Genomic DNA, 19,264 nt, shown 5'->3' on the forward strand with positions numbered 1-19,264 from the left:
AGAGGATATTGTATATAAAGAAATACATACCTGCATGAGCGAGAGTGCTGCTCAGTGAAATGTTACCTATAAAAACACCCTTGCAAATTCAAGATAGCACAATACAAATGTTTTATCTGCGTGAAACTGCACATTCCGAACTGCACGTTTTTGTTCCTGGAACAGCATATATGGTATTTGGTTGCACATTTTTAAAAGCTGGGAATCTAAGGCTTGATGAAACGCGACACTGATGGCTTGTCAGGAGGGTGCCTGTGTGAGGCAGTGTCAGTCAAGCCCAGTCAACTGTAACGAGTCCATTCCCCTTCCTCAGCTCATCTCGCTTCCTTTTGCTGCCTCTTTTATATCCGGTTTCAGATCGTATGATCCTCCAGGCAGGGATCGGTTATCTTCTAGTCTGCCAAGGGCTATGATTGTTAGAGGTACTGCCTAAAGAAATTATTTATCATTATTATAAATAATAATAACCCTCACTCTTGACAACCAAGCATGCCTGAGTATATTTGCTCATTTGGGGGGCCTGGTCTTGCAGCTGTAATGGAGAGCCAAGCTGTAAAAGCAGGACGCCTACATTTCCCATCAAAACTTGAGGGAAGCTGACAAGTGTCCAACCTGTGTCAGGCGTCACTTGTAGCTTGGTTCTCAGACGTTGGTCAGACTCTGGGTTGAAACCCGCTCCTGGTCCTATTATGTGTGGGCATGGGCTCCCCCTGCTGGTAACCAGTGGGAGCCCTCTCGCCTTGTTCCAGGTAGCAGATAATCCCCGGTGTGGCAGGTAGCCAGGCCTGCGGAATGACAGGTTACCATTCCTAAGGATTGCAACAGGCCGCCCATGCAGTGCTCTGTGATTGGAGGCTTCTTGGCCAAGCTTCCTCCCATCACATGTTTGACAGCTGCGTATATTAGAAGGTAGGCAAAGTAAAATTTGCACTGAAGGTTCTTCTGGATCTCAAGGAAGGATTGTGAGGAGAAGGAGAAAGGGAAGGGAAGGATGAGTGAAGGTAAGTCTACAGAACTTGTCTTGGGGTACATCAGAAGTAGATCTGTTTTAATTGCTCCAGGTGTACGCAAGGGCCAATGTGCTGGCATTCCCAATGCTGCATTGCAACACTGCATCCTAGCTGGAGAGGCCAACCCTAGCTGGGAATTGATGCCTTGTTCTGTTCTGGTTCTGGCTTTGCCAACCAGATCTCCCTCCTCTGCCTGCCCCTCCAATTCCCTGGTGTTTTGTTCATTTTTCATTGGTAAGCTTGAGATCAAGGACTATGTCTCATTTTCATTTATGTACAGTGCCTGGCACTGCCTTTTTTGAATATTTAATTATCATTACCATAAGCAGCTCTAGGAAGATTTTGTCTGCAAACCAGTCCCAGCCCACACTTAGAAATTTAACTTCTGGAGACCCTATGTAGGGAGAGCTGGGATTTTTAGGCAATTTAACACACAGGTGTGCATGCTAACAAAAATTAAAGTGATCCTCAAAAGTCTCACCGAAAGGAAAAGTGGGACACAGTAATGCGTACCACAACCAAATAGGGCCAGAAGAGAAAATGACACACACATTCTGGAATTGCTGCCTGGCACAACTCCCCAGGTGGGAGGACAGGTGATACCCACGACTTTGGAAGGTATCTTTGCGTTCCGATCTTTACAGCCGACTCCCATTATTGCAGGCTGTCATTATCCTCCTGATTCCAGAGCGAACACAGAGATGACTCAACTTGTTTACGGTAGTAAGAATAAGAAGAAGAGTTTTTATTGTGTTATTCAGTGTTTAGAGCGGTAGTTGAAAACCCTGTACAGCATTACTATCTGCACAAGTTGAGGGACCATGAAGAATACTGGGAAATATTTCCCAACCCCAATCTCCTCTTCCAAGAAGCTCTTAGGTGCTTGAGCAGACCAGATACCTGTCTTCCTCCTGTTCCGTCAACTGACTCCCAACCCCTCTCTGCGTGTTTTGCCTCTTAAATTGTGCTCAGGACTCATCAGGCAGCCCCCTTTCTGCAAAAACTGGGTTTTTTTAAATTACAAAGTCCTAAGAGTGGCATTGCAGATGGAAGTGTCCTGAAGCAGGCCCTGTCCACTGTGTGACAAAGGCAGGATTTAAACCAGAGACTCAGGGCCAAGCTACAAGTGACGAATGACACTTGAACGGCAAGTGAACAGACTCACGCGTGTATTCCTCCCTGTTCACTTGCGCTCCACTCGATCACTACGTGATCAACTACAGGGAGGAACACACGTGAGTCTGTTCACTTGCCGGTCAGGTGTCATTCGTCACGTGTAGCTTGGCCCTCAGGCACTGCTAACCTGCTTCCTGCTGTTGCAGGCTGTCTTGCTCTCTTAGGCAGAGAAGTGGCCGGCTGGTCCTTTGACTCTGGACACAAAGAACACCGATGTGCAGGGAAGATTCTCTGCCAGCCCGGTGGTTCATTGACTTCTTGATCATTCAGGAAGCTCTTTCTTGGGACTCCTCAGCTGAATTCAGGACTCCAAATTAGGGTTTGGGCACTGGTTTGATTTTTGTCAGTTGACTTCAAATATTCCAAAAAAGGTGCCAGGGGTGCCCAACAATGACGTTGCGCATTTTCTTACCCATCTGATATTTTGGTCTCAGGCTCAGCATCAGGTGTTCTGCTAAACAAACCAAGTATTTTCATCTAGGGGAAGTTAACTTTGTCATTGTTCTTGTTAGTCTCTTTGGCTCAATCACAGGGACATGTCTGACCACTCAGGCTAGAAGCCTAACGCTTCCTCGGGTTTTCGGAACGGAGCCCTCCCGAGCAGGCTTACACTCGTCCCACTGACTTCAGTGGACCTAGAAAGCTCCACATCTGCTTAAGACTGAACCGTAAGAGTTCCAAGCAGAACAATATTGTTATTGCAAGCACAATTTTAAAATGCAAATTAAAAATTATCAAACCAAGAACTGAAAGTATGAAACGAAGATGCTTGAGAATTGCCTTTCAGCTGGCCAGAAACCTGCCTGCCTACCTGTGAATATCAATTTCCACCTTGCTCAGAAGGCCACAGGTCAAGGCTGTCAACAGATATGGGTTGAAAAGGGGGAAAGAGCATTTGTTTCCTAGTGGGAAAATGATTTAAATTATGCTGCTACAAGAGATACTTGATGGCTTTATAGACTATCAGCGCCAGGTAGACAGGATAGCTAAATGGGGCCACCATGTTCAGGGCCAGTCTACCTCTGGGTGCTGAGAGGTGGGCAGCAAAGAAGGGGGGGGGCTCTTGCCTTTTGCTCATGAGATTTCCACTGGGTGGCCACTACTGGATTGGCCTATTAGCTATAGCAACTTCTTAAAAACTCACTGTTCAGAGTCCAGGATCTCTAGCACCAGTGCTGGAGTCAAAGAAGACAAGTTCATCTGGGCTTCCCGTTGGACCAACTGGCTGGCCATTTGTTGGAGACAAAGTGATTGAAGAGGCCTATCATATTTTTTATTCTGGTCTTCCTCCCAGAAGCTCAGCAGAGTATACATAGTCTTCCTCTTGAGTGGATGTTAAGTCATTCTGAAGGGCGGTATATAAATCTAATACTATTATTATAATGTTATTATTCCCTTTACCATTCTATTCTCCCAGTAGCCCTGTGAAGTAAATTAGGTTGAAAGAGAGCGACCGGTCCAAGGTGACTCAGCGAGCTTCACGAGAGAGCAGGGATTTGCACCCAAACTTCTATGTCCTGATTCGATGCCCGAACCATGATAGCACGTTGATCTCTGATTAAGCCAGGCTCTTCCGCTGTTAAAATGTTCTTTGTGTGCCTTCCTTCATCACATGTCATGCATACTGATGGCAATACATTTAATAATTTTCAACAGGGCCTAACATTTGAGGGAGGGGGTGACTCTTTGATCACAAATGCAATGACATTTCCATTGTAACTTTCTTTCATCTCTACTACTGTTTTAGATTCATGCGTTTCTTTGAACATCCAGCCGCCCTCTGTTTCTATAGCTTACACCGAGTGTAAAGCAAAATAGAATGCAGTACAATCACAAGACATAAATGTGTGACTAAAACTTCTCACCCGTTCATGGTGGCCTCTTTTTTCCTTCTGAATGCCCACAAATCTGGGGTGCATCTCCCCAAAGCCATGCCTTTTTTGTGTGCCTCACTGGCGGTGCTGGTGACGGACCCTTGCCCTCAGTCAGTCAGGGTGGCCATGTTTGTCTTTGCCTTCTTAAAATGCTGTCAAAATGGGTCACTAGAGAACAACCCCTGAAGTCCGTGTTTATTCCCCACTTCCTCCAAGGAGCTCAGGGCAGCCTGTGTTCTCCCTCCATTTTAGGCTCACAACAACCCTATCAGCAAAAACAAAAAGAGCCCAGTAGCACCTTTAAGACTAACCGACTTTGTTGCAGCATAAGCTTTCGAGAACCACAGCTCTCTTTGTCAGATGATGCATCTGATGAAGAGAACTGTGGCTCTCGAAAGCTTATACTACAATAAAGTTGGTTAGTCTTAAAGGTGCTACTGGGCTCTTTTTGTTTTTGCTACTACAGACTAACACGGCTAACTCCTCTGCACCTATCAGTTAGGTGAGGCTGAGAGAGAGTGACGGCCTGCGGCCACCCAGCCAGCTTCATGGCAGAGTGGGGATTTGAACACGGGCCTCCCAAAGCCTAGCCTTACACTATGACCACACTGCCATTCTACAAATTCTAGGTCCCTCTCTGGGGTCTCTAGAAAGCAAATCTCTGAAAGGGAAAGGGAAGAGCTGCCTGTCTTCTCATGAGCATGCAGATCAATGCACACAAATGAACGCTAATGTGCCACACAGCGAGTGTGCAGCCAGCAATTTCACACACGGCAGATGCTTTTGCCCCTTTGGAGTACTGCTATTGTGGAGAAAATATATCATTAACCAAATAAACCATCACCTTCCTGACTTTTAAATCAGTACTGGACTAGTTATGGCAGAGTAAATTGGGGGGATCTCAATCACTGAGCCTTGCTGTGAGTGCTGCAAAGCGCTGGGATGGCCGTCTTCATCATCACTTTACCTGACCAGCAGAATGAGATCTAATCGCCCATTCTCGCTCTTTTTGGCCATTCTATAAACCGGAGCACAGTGAGACTGTGGCATGGGTGGGGTGCCCAGACACTGCCATGGGTCAGACGTTGCGCAGGCAGGGCCCGCCTGCCTCCACCTGGCACTTTCCATCCACCCACCTTTCCCATGCTGACGACAAAATCTCATCATGTGGTTGAGTTACACAAGAAGGAGGCCTCTTGCAGAGCCGTGGTTGCCAAATGTCAAATGGGGAGGCAGAGACCAAGCTTCAAAGAGAAGGTGAGAGTTGCCCAGTGAGGGTAAGAACCACACATTTCCATACATGGAGCAGGGACAATGTGGTGCAATGGTTATTGAGCTGGACTGGCGGTGACTCTCCAAGATACGTAGGCGAGGTCTGCCCAGCCCTGCTCTACCTTGCAACACATTATGGGCCTTGGTTTCCTTCATCAAATACACAGGGTAAGTGATCGAAGCCTAAGTGTAGACTCTTCTCTCGTGTTCTCTCTTCCTCTGTTTTATTCTCACAACTGCCTTATCAGGTGGGTTCGACTGGGCAGCAGGGACTGGCCAAAAGTCACCCAGACAGCTTTATGTTGGAGCAGGGATTTGAACCCAGATCTTCAGCCACAGCTTTAATCACTGCACCACACTGGCTTGCAATGCTAGCTTTGTGTGTGTTTTTTAATTAAAATAAATAATTATTCTCAGGGCTTGTTTTCTGGGAAAAGAGGCGGTGGAACTCAGTGGTGGAACTCAGGACTGCACAATGACGTTACTTTGGGTCAGCTAGAACAAGGGGGGGAGTTTTTAAAAGTTTAAATTGCCCTTGGCGAAAAGGGTCACATGGCCGGTGGCTCCGCCTCCTGATCTCCAGACAGAGGGGAGTTAGGGTGGGGCCACTGGCCATGTGACCATTTTCAAGAGGTGCTAGAACGCTGTTCCACCACATTCCAGCTGAAAAAAAGCCCTGATTATTCTTTATGTAACAACTTAAAAAAAACTTTTGTTAGTCCAGCATAATAACAAGTAGTCAGTGAGCTATAAACACACATAAAATACAGATCCATAAGATGTTTCTTCTGAAGCGGTGATGATAATCCCTGAGATTAAAAATATCATCCTCGTTGGATCCCACAGAAAATTTTTAACATGAGCAACAGTCCTTGGGTGCATGGATTCATGAAATTATTTCTTGCTTTTAGCTTGCAATGTGAAAACTTCTCCATCTCCATTACCTTTTCCATGTGCCCAATACGTAGCGCGAGGTATTCCTTCCAACACAATTTCAAAACCAAATTACAGGAATCATGCCAACTTTTGGTTGGACATTCCATTGCTCCATATGCATATTTTTATTTCATCCAAAATTAGATGAAAGCACATTGTGTTGCCACAGCCCTAGTGATACTGCTTGTGCAAACACAACTATGCCTAGTACGTTTTCGTTTCTGTTCACACATCACTGGATCCAAACCCGCTGTCTATGAGAGCTGGTGTTATGAATTGCCTACATTAGTTTTATAAAATGGGTAAGGAACAATTCATAATACTATCGATTCTAAAACATTTTAGTTACTGCTGAATAACAGATATATTAAGAATTATAATTCGGAGGGGGCGGGGCGTCAGCGTGTATGCTAGACGCGTGAGTTTCAGGCTCCTGGATCTTCCCTTCCCCCGACTGAATTATTAGCTCCTTAAAGTGATCCTAACAAGCTACAACTATGGGCAAGACAGGAGGAAATAAAAATAAATCTTCAGAGCCGATTTCACAATCAGTAAAAACCTTTTTTTCGGCGGGAGAGCACAGAAACAGCGCTGCAGCTGAACCCCACTCTACAGCCAAAATGGCCTCCGTCATTGCTGAGGAAATAACTGACACAGAAACCCAGGTACAAGAAACAAACCTAAGTATTAAAATAGATCAACTGGAAGATAAAATTGCCAATAGAATGGAGAGACTTCTGAAACCTATGAAGGATCAATTGACTGCAATATCTGAGTCTCTCCAGCAAGTAACTCGCACTGCAGACTCTGCTTTAGAGCTTAGCTTGTCCTTGCAAAAAGAAACACGCACTCTGCAGGCTAGCGAGAGCTGGATGAGAAATAAAATCATGGACCTGGAAAATAAATGGAAATCAAATAATTTAAAATTTCGCGGATTCTCAGAATCAGAAGAAGGCTCAACTGAGTTAATAGTCTTCCTTTCAGGATGGCTGGCTCAGGAACTACAATTGGAAGACGGTGTGGCACCAAATATTGTAGCTGCGTATAGGATGGGCTCCCTCCGCAACTTAAGAAAAAACACTAACAGAGATATTATTGTTACGTTTATGGACTCACGTACTAAAGAGAAAATCCTTCAAGAGGCTAGAAAAAGAGGCTTTTTCCTTTTTCAAGGGCAGAGAATTCAAGTTTTCCAGGACTTGTCAAGCGAAACCCTTTTGCAGAGAAGAGAGCTTAAACCCATAACCACTCAACTAAACAGCGCAAACATCAGATACAAATGGGTGGCCTCCTCTAAACTCCAAGTAGTACATCAGGGAAGAACTCTTCAAGCAACGGATCTGTTATCTGGCACATCTCTTCTTAAGGAACTGAACTTATCCTCACCGGATCTGAACAAAAGCTCTACTGTCGCACAGAAATCCTCCACTATGACGGGATGGGCCACGATACCGATGAAAACAACTGCCTGAGGGAGAAAATGCATGCAAGCAACCATCATTTCTTAGAGTTTTTCTCTAGCGTTTCTGTCTGTCAATATTGTTCTTGCCCCTAACATTTCTTCTTCTTCTCTATCTGTAGCTTCAGACCTTTCTGTAACTGTAGTCCTCATCTCTTTTCTACTTCTTCAGTCGGGGGGGGGGGGAGGGGGGCTAAACCTGGTACTCATTTTAGTTCCCAGTTGTATAGGATCCTCCAGAAAAGGGGAGAACCTAACCATTCTCCTTATTTGTGTTAACACAGGCAGTTTAGACCTGTGCCTCTGGAGAGATTGCTCCTTCACACGAAGGAGCAGTATTATGTTAACTGGTGTTTTGTTTTTGTTCAAGGGGGTGGGATGGGGTTATTGTATTAATGTTACAGTTCTGTTTGACAACATATATTATGCAATATTGGAGGAACCATACAGAGTAGCTGAAAATAGGTTATCAAAGACTCAGAGGATGCCTTATTTCCTCATGCTCACAGAGTTTTATCTGTCCGTTATATCATTCTATTTAACATATAACTAATGACAGATAGAATCAAAATTATTACTCTAAATTGCAGAGGATTAAACAATCCTATAAAACTTAAACGTGTTACTACAGCTTTAGTGAAGCAAGGGGTAGACATACTGTTTTTGCAAGAAACCCATTATAGGAAAGAAATGCCTCAGGTATTAAAGTCTAATCGTTTCAATGTGCACTTTCAAGCCCCAGGCTCATCCAGTGCCAGGGGTGTTGCAATCTTAATCTCAAAGAATGTTAGATTCCAATGTGAAGACTCAAAAATAGATCCTAGGGGACGCTTTATTTTTGTCAAAGGGGTTCTGGAAGAAACAAAAATAACCTTGGCATCTATTTACGCTCCAAATGACAAGCAAATTGAATTTCTTCATGAAACTCTATCTAATTTAAGGTTGTATGCGGATGGTGAAATTTTGGCAGGGGGGGATTTTAACTGCATAGCAGATTCAAACCTGGATCGATCCCAAAACAACAGGGTACGTCAGAGAAACAAAGTAAATCGATCAAACCTCAATTTACTATTTGACAAATTTGAGTTTAAGGATGTGTGGCGCTCACAGCACGGCCTAGAGAAAGACTTTACCTATTTTTCTGCCCGTCATCAAATCCATATTAGAATAGATTACATATTGGCTTCCCCCAAAATTTATCATAATATAATCTCTTCCACCATAGGCAGTAAAATCTGGACGGACCATGCCTGGGTAGACTGTTTTTTGACCTTTCCGGAAAAAATAAAACAAGACACTCACTGGATACTGAACAAATCTCTTTTATTACACCCAACAATTAAAAAAGAAATTGAATTAGAACTGGAAAATTATTTCAAAGAGAATACAGAAGGTGAAGTCTCTCAAGCAATAATTTGGGAAGCCATGAAGGCTGTAGTCAGAGGTAAAATCATATCATTAGCCTCATTCTATAAAAAAGAGAGAGAGAAGACTAGATCAGAAATTATATCCAAAATCCATGCTCTTGAAAACAAACACAAAAAATACTGCAATAAGAAAGACTATAATCAATTGACTTTAGAAAGGAAAAAGCTGGAGGCACTTGAGACATCTTCCATACAAAAGAATCTACTGTTTTTAAAACAGAGGTACTGGCACAAAACCCCTAAAACGTTACGCCTCCTAGCTTGGAAAGTTAAAAAGAAATCCTCTTCCAACCAAATTTCTTTAATTAAAAGAAATGGTAAATCTCACACTTCCAATAATAAGGAAATCCTAGATATATTTCGTGACTTTTATTCTACTTTATATAAATCAAAGAATCCAACACCATCTGGTATTGAGGACTTCCTAAGCTCTCTTACAACCTTGAAACAAATTACTCCAGAGCATAAAGCTTCCCTAGATCTACCGATCTCCTCTCAGGAAATCACTGAAGTCATCAAAAATCTCAAACTAAATAAAACTCCCGGCAGAGATGGCTTCCCTGCCAAATTTTATAAAAAGTTTATACACATTCTGACAGAACCCCTTCGCCAAACTTGCAATGCAATCCTTTTAAAAGGCAACTTCCCAAAAACATGGTATGAAGCTACAATTATTGTAATCCCTAAGCCAGGGAAGGATGCCACCCTCCCATCTTCTTACCGTCCCATATCATTACTAAATCAGGACGCAAAGATATTTACAGCAGTACTGGCTAATCGTCTGAATAAAATCATAAGTCATTACATACAATCTGATCAAACTGGCTTCATACCAAACAGGAGTATTACAGATAATGTAAGAAAAACTCTAAACATTATCAATCACTGTAAAACCAATCAAATAGAGTCGATCCTGCTCTCATTAGATGCTGAAAAAGCCTTTGACAGCTTAGAAACAAATTATTTAATAAGATTGCTCTCTAGGATGGGATTTGGCCATTCTTTTATTCAGATTATCAAACTATTATATGCTTCTCCTAAGGCCCAAATAAAACTCAATGGATTGAAATCAAAAGACTTTGAGCTCACAAGAGGAACCAGACAGGGATGCCCGCTTTCCCCATTATTATTTGCCTTATCCATAGAACCTCTGGCTGAGGCTATACGGCAAAACGACGCCATTAGTGGCATCACTATTGGAAAACGCGTTTATAAAATTTCCCTGTTTGCGGACGACATGGTCCTTTACCTTGCACAGCCATGCACCTCATTACCAGCCCTGGAAAAAACCCTGCATGATTTTGGTTACATTTCAGGTCTTAAAATTAATAAAACCAAATCAGAAATTTACCCTATTCACCTAACTCCAATCATTAGGTCAGAGATGGCTTCTAACTTTACATATCAATGGACCCATAAGCAATGGACTTATTTAGGCATTAAGATACCAGTTGATTTACTGGATATAAAAGAAGCTAACTTTAAACCGTTACAAAAAAAGATAAAAGACAAAATTAAAGAGTGGGCGGAAATGAAGTTGTCGTGGGCAGAAAAGATTAATCTGGTAAAATCTATGATTCTCCCACAATTTTTATTTAATTTCCGCATGCTACCAATTAAACTTACAGATCAAGATTTCCAACATTGGCAAAAAATTATAAACAGTTTTATATGGGATGGCAAACGCCCTAGGATAAACTATTTAACCATGAAACGGTCTGCTAAGAAAGGTGGATTATCAGTCCCAGACTTAAAACAATACTACATAGCTGCCCAACTAGCAAACATCGTAATACTATTAAATACTGTAGAAGGTTCAGGTTGGCCACAAATTGAATCATCACACATCTACCCACACGACTTACAGGATGTGATATGGGCTGAACCTAAGAATAGACCACCTCAAATTCATACTAACCCCTTTCTAAGAACCACCTTAGACATATGGGACAAGTTAAGGCAACATCTTGCTCCAACCATCTCGCCATTATCATCTTTTATAGATCAGAATTGGTTCCCACCTGGCATGGACTTAAATTCTTTTAAATTATGGAAAGTAATTAAACAAAACAGGATTATTGATATAACCAAACATGGGATTATCCTGAACAAGGCTCAAATAGAAAAGGATACAAATGCTACGATCCCATGGTTTCAATACCTCCAAATCAGACACCTACTAGAAAGTCAGCCACTTGTAACCTCATTAAAGCGTGAACTAACTGACTTTGAATATTTACTTAAATTAACACAATCTCATAGGAAAGGTTTAATAGCTAAAATATATGCTATTTTAAACTCAAGGAATGATCAGCTCACATTGAAATACCAAGCAAACTGGAGCAGAGACTGTAATACAATCTTATCTGATGCTCAGTGGTCTTCCATCTGGTCAGGAAACTGCTTGCAATCTAAAGCAGTGAGCATCAGAATGACATCCTTTAAAATAATGGCGAGGTGGTACCTGTCTCCCACTCTTCTCCACCACATTAATCATGAAACGAATCCACTATGCTGGAAACAGTGTGGACAAAATGGAGACTATATTCATCTATGGTGGTCTTGTCCTAAAATTCAGTTGTTCTGGGATCGAATCATACAAAAAATTAAAACAATAACAAACTATGCAATTCCCAAGTGCCCTGAAGTAATCCTGCTAGGACTCTGGGAGGATCAGACGGTCCCATCTACTAGGAAAAATCTGATATTTTTATTGATTGCTGCGGCAAAATTGCTTTTAGCCTCAACCTGGAGACAGGAAAAAACTCCAAGTGTATCACAATGGCTCAGAAAACTATGGGACATTTTCATAATGGAAAAAATAGCGGATCACCTTAAAGGCTTAGATAATCCACAATATCAATCGTGCTTTCTTGTACAATGGCTACCATTTTTAACCTATTGTCATAATACCAATCAGTTACCTAACGTAGATTTACATACACTTAGCTTCTTTGCTATAATGTGACTTCTTATACTCAGTGTATTGTTTTCAATGTTAATATTGGCTGTTTGTTAAAACATCAAGGTTTTCATCTCTTCCATGTATTGCCCATTATGCTGTTGTTTAATTTGGTTATTTGTAGTTTTGAAAAAAGTTATATAAAAATGCAAAATAAAAAGTTTAAAAAAAAAAAAAGAATTATAATTCCACAGGGGGGTAGCAAAAAGCCCACACAGGAGTCTTGTAGCACTTTGAAAACTGACATTTTATTCCATAGGGCTATAATCTACAAAAACTTCTACTCAAATAAAATCTTATTAGCCGTTATGCTGCTAAAAGTCTCCTGTTTATTAATAATTATGTTTATTATTAATATAATTAGTAATTATTAAATGTAAGAAAGAAGAGATGGTGGGCACGACACCTGGGACTGGCTGTATGCTCCACCAGTATGCCACGGCTTCAAGCTAAGAAGGGGGTTTCCACACTCTCCTCTGAGCCTCGCAGTAGAACAGCCGGATTGGAGTCCAGCGGCACCTAAGAGACCAACAAGATTTTCAGAATGTCTGAGGAAGGGAGCTCTGACTCTCGAAAGCCCAGACCCTGAAAACCTTGCTTGTCTCTAAGGTGCCCTTTGGACTCCAATCCGGCTGTTCAACTACAGACCACCCACCTAAACTCTCCTCTCAATAGCACTGTGCACTGCCTGGAAGTGAAAGGGCTCTCTGTCTTCTCATGGAGGCCCATTATGCTGGGTCTGCCACCCCCACGGCTGAGCAGCCCCTGACCCTAGTGGCTGCCTTCCACCTTTGCCTACAAAGATGCCTTGAGCAGCGGACTGGCTTTTCTGGGAGATGCCCTGCCAGGTATTTCAGTATCTGGAGTGTGGGGGAGATGAATAAGCAGTAGTACCGGTGGAACAAAATTGGATTAGTGCTGTTAAAACAAATGGGTGCATTTAGACCTTATGACACAAAATGTGTGGGATGCAACCCAGTTGCCAAACAAGCTCCCGCTGGCAGTGTGGGCAACTCCTGCTATGATCAGTTCATTAGATACAAAGCAGAGGCTGGTAGATTTTCCAGAGTCAACAGCTAAGAAGATGGACTCTGCCTTATGCAGCTTCCAGAAACAACTAGGAACATTCATGAAAGAGGAGAACTGTTCTCTCCATATCCATATTTGCTAAAGGGAACCTCCTTGTACAGAGGCAGAATATCTTTAAACCCTAGAACACTAGAAATACATTATTTATTAAAATATTTATAGCCTGCCTCCCCCCCCAGGATAACAAAATAAACTGATGGCCGAGTTGTGTGATCTTGAGAGGTGGGGCTGGAGAGCTGAACAGAATGCCGAGCTAGAGGAACTGGAGGGGAGAACCCACATTCAGTGTAATACCTTTTAGTAGGGCCAACTGAAAGGACCAAAAAAAAAATTACGCAAGCTTTCGAGTTCACCAGAACTCTTCACCAAGCTAGACATTACAAAATTAAAGCAAAACTAAAAGAGGGGAAAAGCAGGTTTTTCGGGTCCAGCTCTTACGGCCTGGTCCAGCCCTTAAATCAGGAAAGGGTTGCTGTCTCTTAACCTCAGATCTTGGAGATGGTTCCGGTTATTTTGTGCCTGCTTCCATTATAATCATTTTATTATTATAGTTGTTGTTGCTGTTGTTATGCTATCTGGTGAGCCTCGAACGGACTGAAATGAGGTCAATTCATAAATAAATATTAATTCACACATCCCAGGATCTGAGATGGAAAATTATAGATTTCTGTGCAAAACTCTTGCACAGAAATCCTCATTCAAAGGTTTCCAAGGGACCTACACTAGGGATAAACTGTGAGCGGCCAAAAGAGTCTATCCCCCACCCACCCCCTCAACCAAGGGCTTCCTCCCTGGTTCACCAGGTGACCCTCGGTGGCAAACAGCCATGCGCCCCTCAGAACTCTGTTAAGAAACTTGGCCATTTTTTCTCCCATGTAAGATGAGACGGGTCAGGCCGCAATATCACTTCTTCTCATAGGCATCAGCAAAAGAGGCTTTGAGTTTTTGGCTTAAACTAGAGTTTCCAGCTCCGCCTAAGGAAGTTCCTGAGATTTGGGACTGGAGCCTGGGAAGGCAAAATTTGGGGAGGGGAGGGTGCTCCGGAGGGATATGATTCCACTGAGTATCTTCCAAAGCTGCTGTTTCCTCCAGGGGAACTGAGATCTGTTGCCTGAAGATTAGTTGGCCTCTTCTGATGGTGAACTTGACGTCGAGTTTGCTGCATACTCAGCCCAAAAGGATCAGATCTGCTTTATCCATCCGTTCTGACCCCCCCCCCCCCACACACACACACTGCTTCAGTTCTTTAACTCTACACTTTGAGGGAGCTGAACTGCAGTGGGGCCTGTTTTATATTTCTGCACTGGAAAAATGCCCCATTTCTGCTGTGGGCTTTACAAACGCCTCAGGTTTGTTAGCTGATCGATGAGGAAACTTACAAGATTTTTTGTCTTTTTTAATGGCACCAATGTTGCAACATAGCAATATTGCTGTTTTTTATTATTCTTTAAATGCGACTTGACGACAGTGGTCCAGGCAATGGCCACCTCTAGGTCAGACTACTGTAACGCGCTCGACACTGGGCTTCCCCTGAACCTGATCCGGCGGTTACAGCTGGTGCAGAGTGCAGCGGCGTGCATCACCAGAACACCAAGGTGTGCGCACATAACGCCGATATTGCGTCAGCTGCACTGGTTACCGGTGGAGTACCGAATCAGGTTCAAGGTTTTGGTATTAACCTTCAAAGCCCTATGTGGACTGGGACTGGCATATCTGTGGGACCGCCTCTCCCCATATGATCCTCAGAAGACTCTTCGCTCTAATGGCAAACATCTTCTGAAGGTTCCTGGCCCCAGGGAGGCCCGCCTGGCATCGACCAGGGCCAGGGCTTTCTCGGTCCTGGCCCCAGCCTGGTGGAACGCTCTGTCTAATGAGACCAGGGCCTGGCAGGACTTGTTATCCTTCCGCAGGGCCTGTAAGATGGAGCTGTTCCGCCAGGCCTATGGTTGATGCTAGGCAGAGCCCCCCTGTCTGGTTAAGCATGGGTGGTGCCCTCCCCACTGTTAGCATCCTCTATCTGTTGAATATTCCCTAATGCTCTGGTGCTGACTAAAGGGTATGTATAGTTACTTTATCGTGCCGCTCTGTCTGTCTGTCTGTCTGTTTTAATTTTTGGATGTTTTATAATTTATAGCTTTAAACTGTATCAATCATCTGATGTAGTATTAAATGCGCGTGCAAACTGTGATCAGCCCTGAGCCTGCTGGCGTGGGAAGGGTGGAATATAAATCTAATAAATTAAATTAAATTTTAAAAGAATGGACTAAAAAGCACAGGTAAAAACTTTAAAAGAGCAAGTGGGAGCCATGGCTCTGCAGAGTCCCACCCCCCACCCCCACCCCAACTCCACCAGAGCTGCAAGGTTCTCTTTAAGGCAACAACATTGCAAGGTTGCTATTTAATTTTTGTTTAAGTTCAGGGGGAAAAAACGGATTGGTTGCTGTTTAACCAATCAGGCTGTAGGGGAATAAAGAGGAGGGCAAAAGGCAGGGCCAGGCCTCACACAGAGGAAAGCATTCTGTGCTTCAAAAAACCCCTGGTTTGACTTGGCTGAAAAAAAGATCAGGGTCTGTGGACGGGAGGAAAAGCTGCAGGAAAACCAGGGAAAGATAGATTCTGCCGCAGGTAAAGTCTTTTTCTGTGCAGAACATAAAAAAACCCTGGGAAGCAGTTTGGAGACTGAATCGGGGTATTTTGACTGCGTGTGCAGGACTCTGGAGAGAAATCGATGCACTATGGGGCTAGAACTGATGAAAGAGCCCTGTACAGAAATGTTTGTAACTCCGGGAGATCTTTAGTTTGGCTTATACACACTGGCCTCCCTAGCTTATACATGTTAGCTGATCATGGGCCTGTGCAAAGAAATTTGTTGCAAAGTGCTTAACATGAGAAGGGCTCAGCCTAAACCTCTCCTGCTGAACACACTGGGGAAGAAGAGGTTAAAGAGTCCTTTGCTTGTCGAGTGGGTAAGGACTGTGAAAGGGCCAAAGAGCCAGATCCACAGTACATCCCCTCCAGGGCTTTTTTCCTGGGAAACGAGGTGGTGGAACTCAGTGAGTTGCCCTCGGAGAAGATGGTCACATGGCTGGTGGCCCCGCCCCCTGATCTCCAAACAGAGGGGAGTTGAGATTGCCCACCGAGCACAGGAATCTAAACTCCTCTCTGTCTGGAGAGCAGGGGGCGGGGCCACCGGTCATGTGACCATTTTCAAGAGGTTCCAGAACTCCGTTCCAGCGCGTTCCTGCTGGAAAAAAGCCCTGATATTAACAGATATTAACCAGCTTCCCAAACTCTGCCCCCTCCCCTTTCTCATTACAGACGCAGCCACCAGTGACAAGGGACAAGGGAGATAGTCTTGAAGCTCTAATGAATGAGGTAGGTCAACCCATATGTTATGTATTGGCATAGGGTCTGAAGCCTTTGTTACTATTGGTTGTTTCATGCTGGCAACGGCCAACCAGATCTGTATAATAAAGACCAATCACCTTACTGGAAATAAGTTACTATGTATCTGATTTATGCAAACGAAGGATTCTAACTACTTGTTTTGTATTGGTTGTTGCTAAAAAGGGGTGCGGTTTTCTTACGTATAAATTGGCTCCTGTTGAGCCTGGTTTCTGTCTTTGTGCTTCCAGTCCTCAATAAAGTTGCTGTTATGAGCTGTTAATTGCAATACTTAATACCATACAATGCAATCATCTCATGGAAGGAAACCATATGGCCCCAAAACACAGGAAGTAGTAGTACTCCTCTCTGCCCCAGCCAGATTTTGGGATGAAGTAAGGGATGCTGAGTGGGAGATAAGGGGACCCACCCACCGGAGACAGAGGACACGTGCTCCTTTGAAATATGCCAGGGAAGCATATTTCCTAAGACCCTTTTGTTAATAATAAGTCTGAAAGTATGTGGGCATTCCACGGTGAAATCCGGCTGCCATCAGAGGAAGAACAAAAAGCAAGACCAGGGTTTCTTTGGATTTTTCGTGTCATTTGTATCTGTTCGTTATTTGTATTTTATTCCTGGAAGTCACTTGAGATCCAATTTTGGGCAGCACATTGGGATAAAAATATAATAAAGTAAATGTGCATTTTAAAAAAAACCTCAGAAGCTGGCAAGTAACAACATGCAGCAGGACTAAGGTATGTCTTTGTTGCGCCCCAAGATCAAGCAGCATGTGCAGTACATGTAAATGTGCGTTATTTGCATAATGGTTTCATGTTTTTGCATAACGCTGCAGTGAGTACATGCCCTCCACCACCAGCCACTTCCATTTGTTTGATTTTCTTCAAAATACTTTTATCTCTCCTCTCTCTACTGCCCCAGTTGCCCCTTGGCTAAGACTGCTGCAGTCTGAGCAGCTTGCAGTATAAATGATAAAGTAACAATTTGCTGCAAAACCAATAAGGACATTCAATCCAAAAGAGAAGCAACTATGAAAACAGCCACCTTAAAACACTTGAAACATAGCAGACTCAAATCATAAATATCTTTAAAACAGCATGAAATAAACCTTGGAATTCCAGTGTTTAAAATCATTAACAAGGAGAACCAACAACCTGAAGGACATCAAAAAAGGTTGAGAGAATGGAAATGACTTTTGCCAGCACCAAGATGGTTAATGGCTGAGCACTAGGCAAGCCTCTGTGGGGAGGGAGGGAGTTCCAGAGCAAAGGCACCACCACGAGGAAGGCCCTGTCCTTGGCCTCATCCACCTAGTCTTGGAATATGGGGGTGTACAGAGCAGGTGGCTGATGGTGATCCCAGCCAGCTGGCAGGGAAAAGGTAATCTTTTAGGAAACCTGGTCTCGGGCCATGTACACCTTTAAAGATCAGCACCAGCAAACAGAACTGTGCTTGGAAATGACAGCAGCCAGTATAAAGCTTATAAAAGCAGCAAAAGTGGCAAGGTGTGATTGCTCTAAGTCACGCTTGCTAGCAGCTGAGCAGACACATTTCGAGCCAGCCGAAGCCTCTGACCCATCTTCATGGGCTGCCCTATGGCAGATGCATTGCAGTAGTCCCGTCACTATTCTACACAGACAATGAAATGAAGCACTGATTGTATGCTAGGCGCTGTACGTACTTATGCCAAACACTCCCGCTAAGTGAGCAGCCTGAGCCTTCAGCGAAGAAGCAGAGGGGAAGAGGGAGGGGGAAATGCTACCAGCAGCAGGACCTGTGCTGAGTGCCGAGGCAGGAGGCTGTTGGCTTGCCTCTTAATGCTCCCTGCGTCTCCCTCCTCCAGAATGTCCTGAGCCGAGTGGCCAGCCTCCCTTTGGTCAGTGCTCTGTACAACCTCTGTGCCTCCTGGTATAGCCATGCCAAAGAAACCCATCCATATTTCAGCAAGGCTGCCAACGTGGTGGAGACAGTTACTGCCGTGGCAGTAGGGATCGTCGTAGGGGGCACACAGCCGATTCTCAACCATGTCGTGCCCCGCAGTGAGTACCAAGGTCACCTACTGGGTTGGGTGGGGGGGAGAACTCTTGCTTGGAACGCTGAAGGTTCTCAGCACCTTGGCATACCACACCCGTGTGCTAAGTTGCATAATGTTTCAGTTCTCTCCACTTTGGGTTTCCTGCCATTACATTTTGGAGGGTGGGATGAGCTTATTACATTTTTATCCTGTTTATCAGACAGAACCAATCTTCTGGAGGGTTGAACAACTTTCTAGCCTTCATGGCTAAGTCCAATATGCAGGGCTTTTTGTCTGGGAAAAGAGGCGGTGGAACTCAGTGGGTTGCCCTCGGAGAAAATGGTCACATGGCTGGTGGCCCCGCCCTCTGATCTCCAGACAGAGGGGAGTTTAGATGGCCCTCCGTGCCGCTGGAGCGGCGCAGAGGGCAATCTCAACTCCCCTCTGTCTGGAGATCAGGGGGCGGGGCCACCAGCCATGTGACCATTTTCAAGAGGTTCCGGAACTCCGTTCCACCACGTTCCAGCTGAAAAAAAGCCCTGTTCATATGTATGAGAATGCTGAGAATCACTAATTTTGCATGGCCTTTGTTAAGATAGGCAGCAAGAATGAACTGTTTTTATATATTTTAAGATGTTTCAAA

The 19,264-nt window shown here is 43.9% G+C and overlaps 2 protein-coding genes and 1 long non-coding RNA gene across 6 annotated transcripts in view; 1 reads left to right on the top strand and 2 right to left on the bottom strand.

Moving 5' to 3' along the window:
* Positions 1 to 19,264, bottom strand: part of LOC129330872 (E3 ubiquitin-protein ligase UHRF1-like) — an 80,578-nt gene that overhangs the window by 51,457 nt on the left and 9,857 nt on the right. The window lies entirely within an intron of this gene.
* LOC129330878 (uncharacterized) lies at positions 743 to 18,532 on the top strand. Its single transcript, XR_008597084.1, has 3 exons — positions 743 to 1,001; positions 16,524 to 16,580; positions 18,451 to 18,532. It is a non-coding gene; the product is annotated as an uncharacterized LOC129330878 (long non-coding RNA).
* The window catches only part of LOC129330875 (lysine-specific demethylase 4B-like), an 81,172-nt gene continuing 70,941 nt past the window's right edge, over positions 9,034 to 19,264 (bottom strand). For 3 of the 4 annotated variants that reach the window (XR_008597082.1, XM_054981127.1, XM_054981125.1), the window contains one exon: positions 9,034 to 9,196. Coding sequence is in view for 2 of the 4 variants with exons in the window: in XM_054981127.1 (XP_054837102.1) it covers positions 9,131 to 9,196 (66 nt within the window). In the remaining 2 variants the exon portion in view is untranslated. Of the gene's footprint in view, positions 9,197 to 11,247; positions 12,636 to 19,264 lie in introns of those variants that run through there. The other variant, XM_054981123.1, reaches the window with a different exon arrangement.

The sequence above is a fragment of the Eublepharis macularius genome, chromosome 5 (genome assembly GCF_028583425.1).
Source record: "Eublepharis macularius isolate TG4126 chromosome 5, MPM_Emac_v1.0, whole genome shotgun sequence".
Taxonomy (NCBI): Eukaryota; Metazoa; Chordata; class Lepidosauria; order Squamata; family Eublepharidae; genus Eublepharis; species Eublepharis macularius.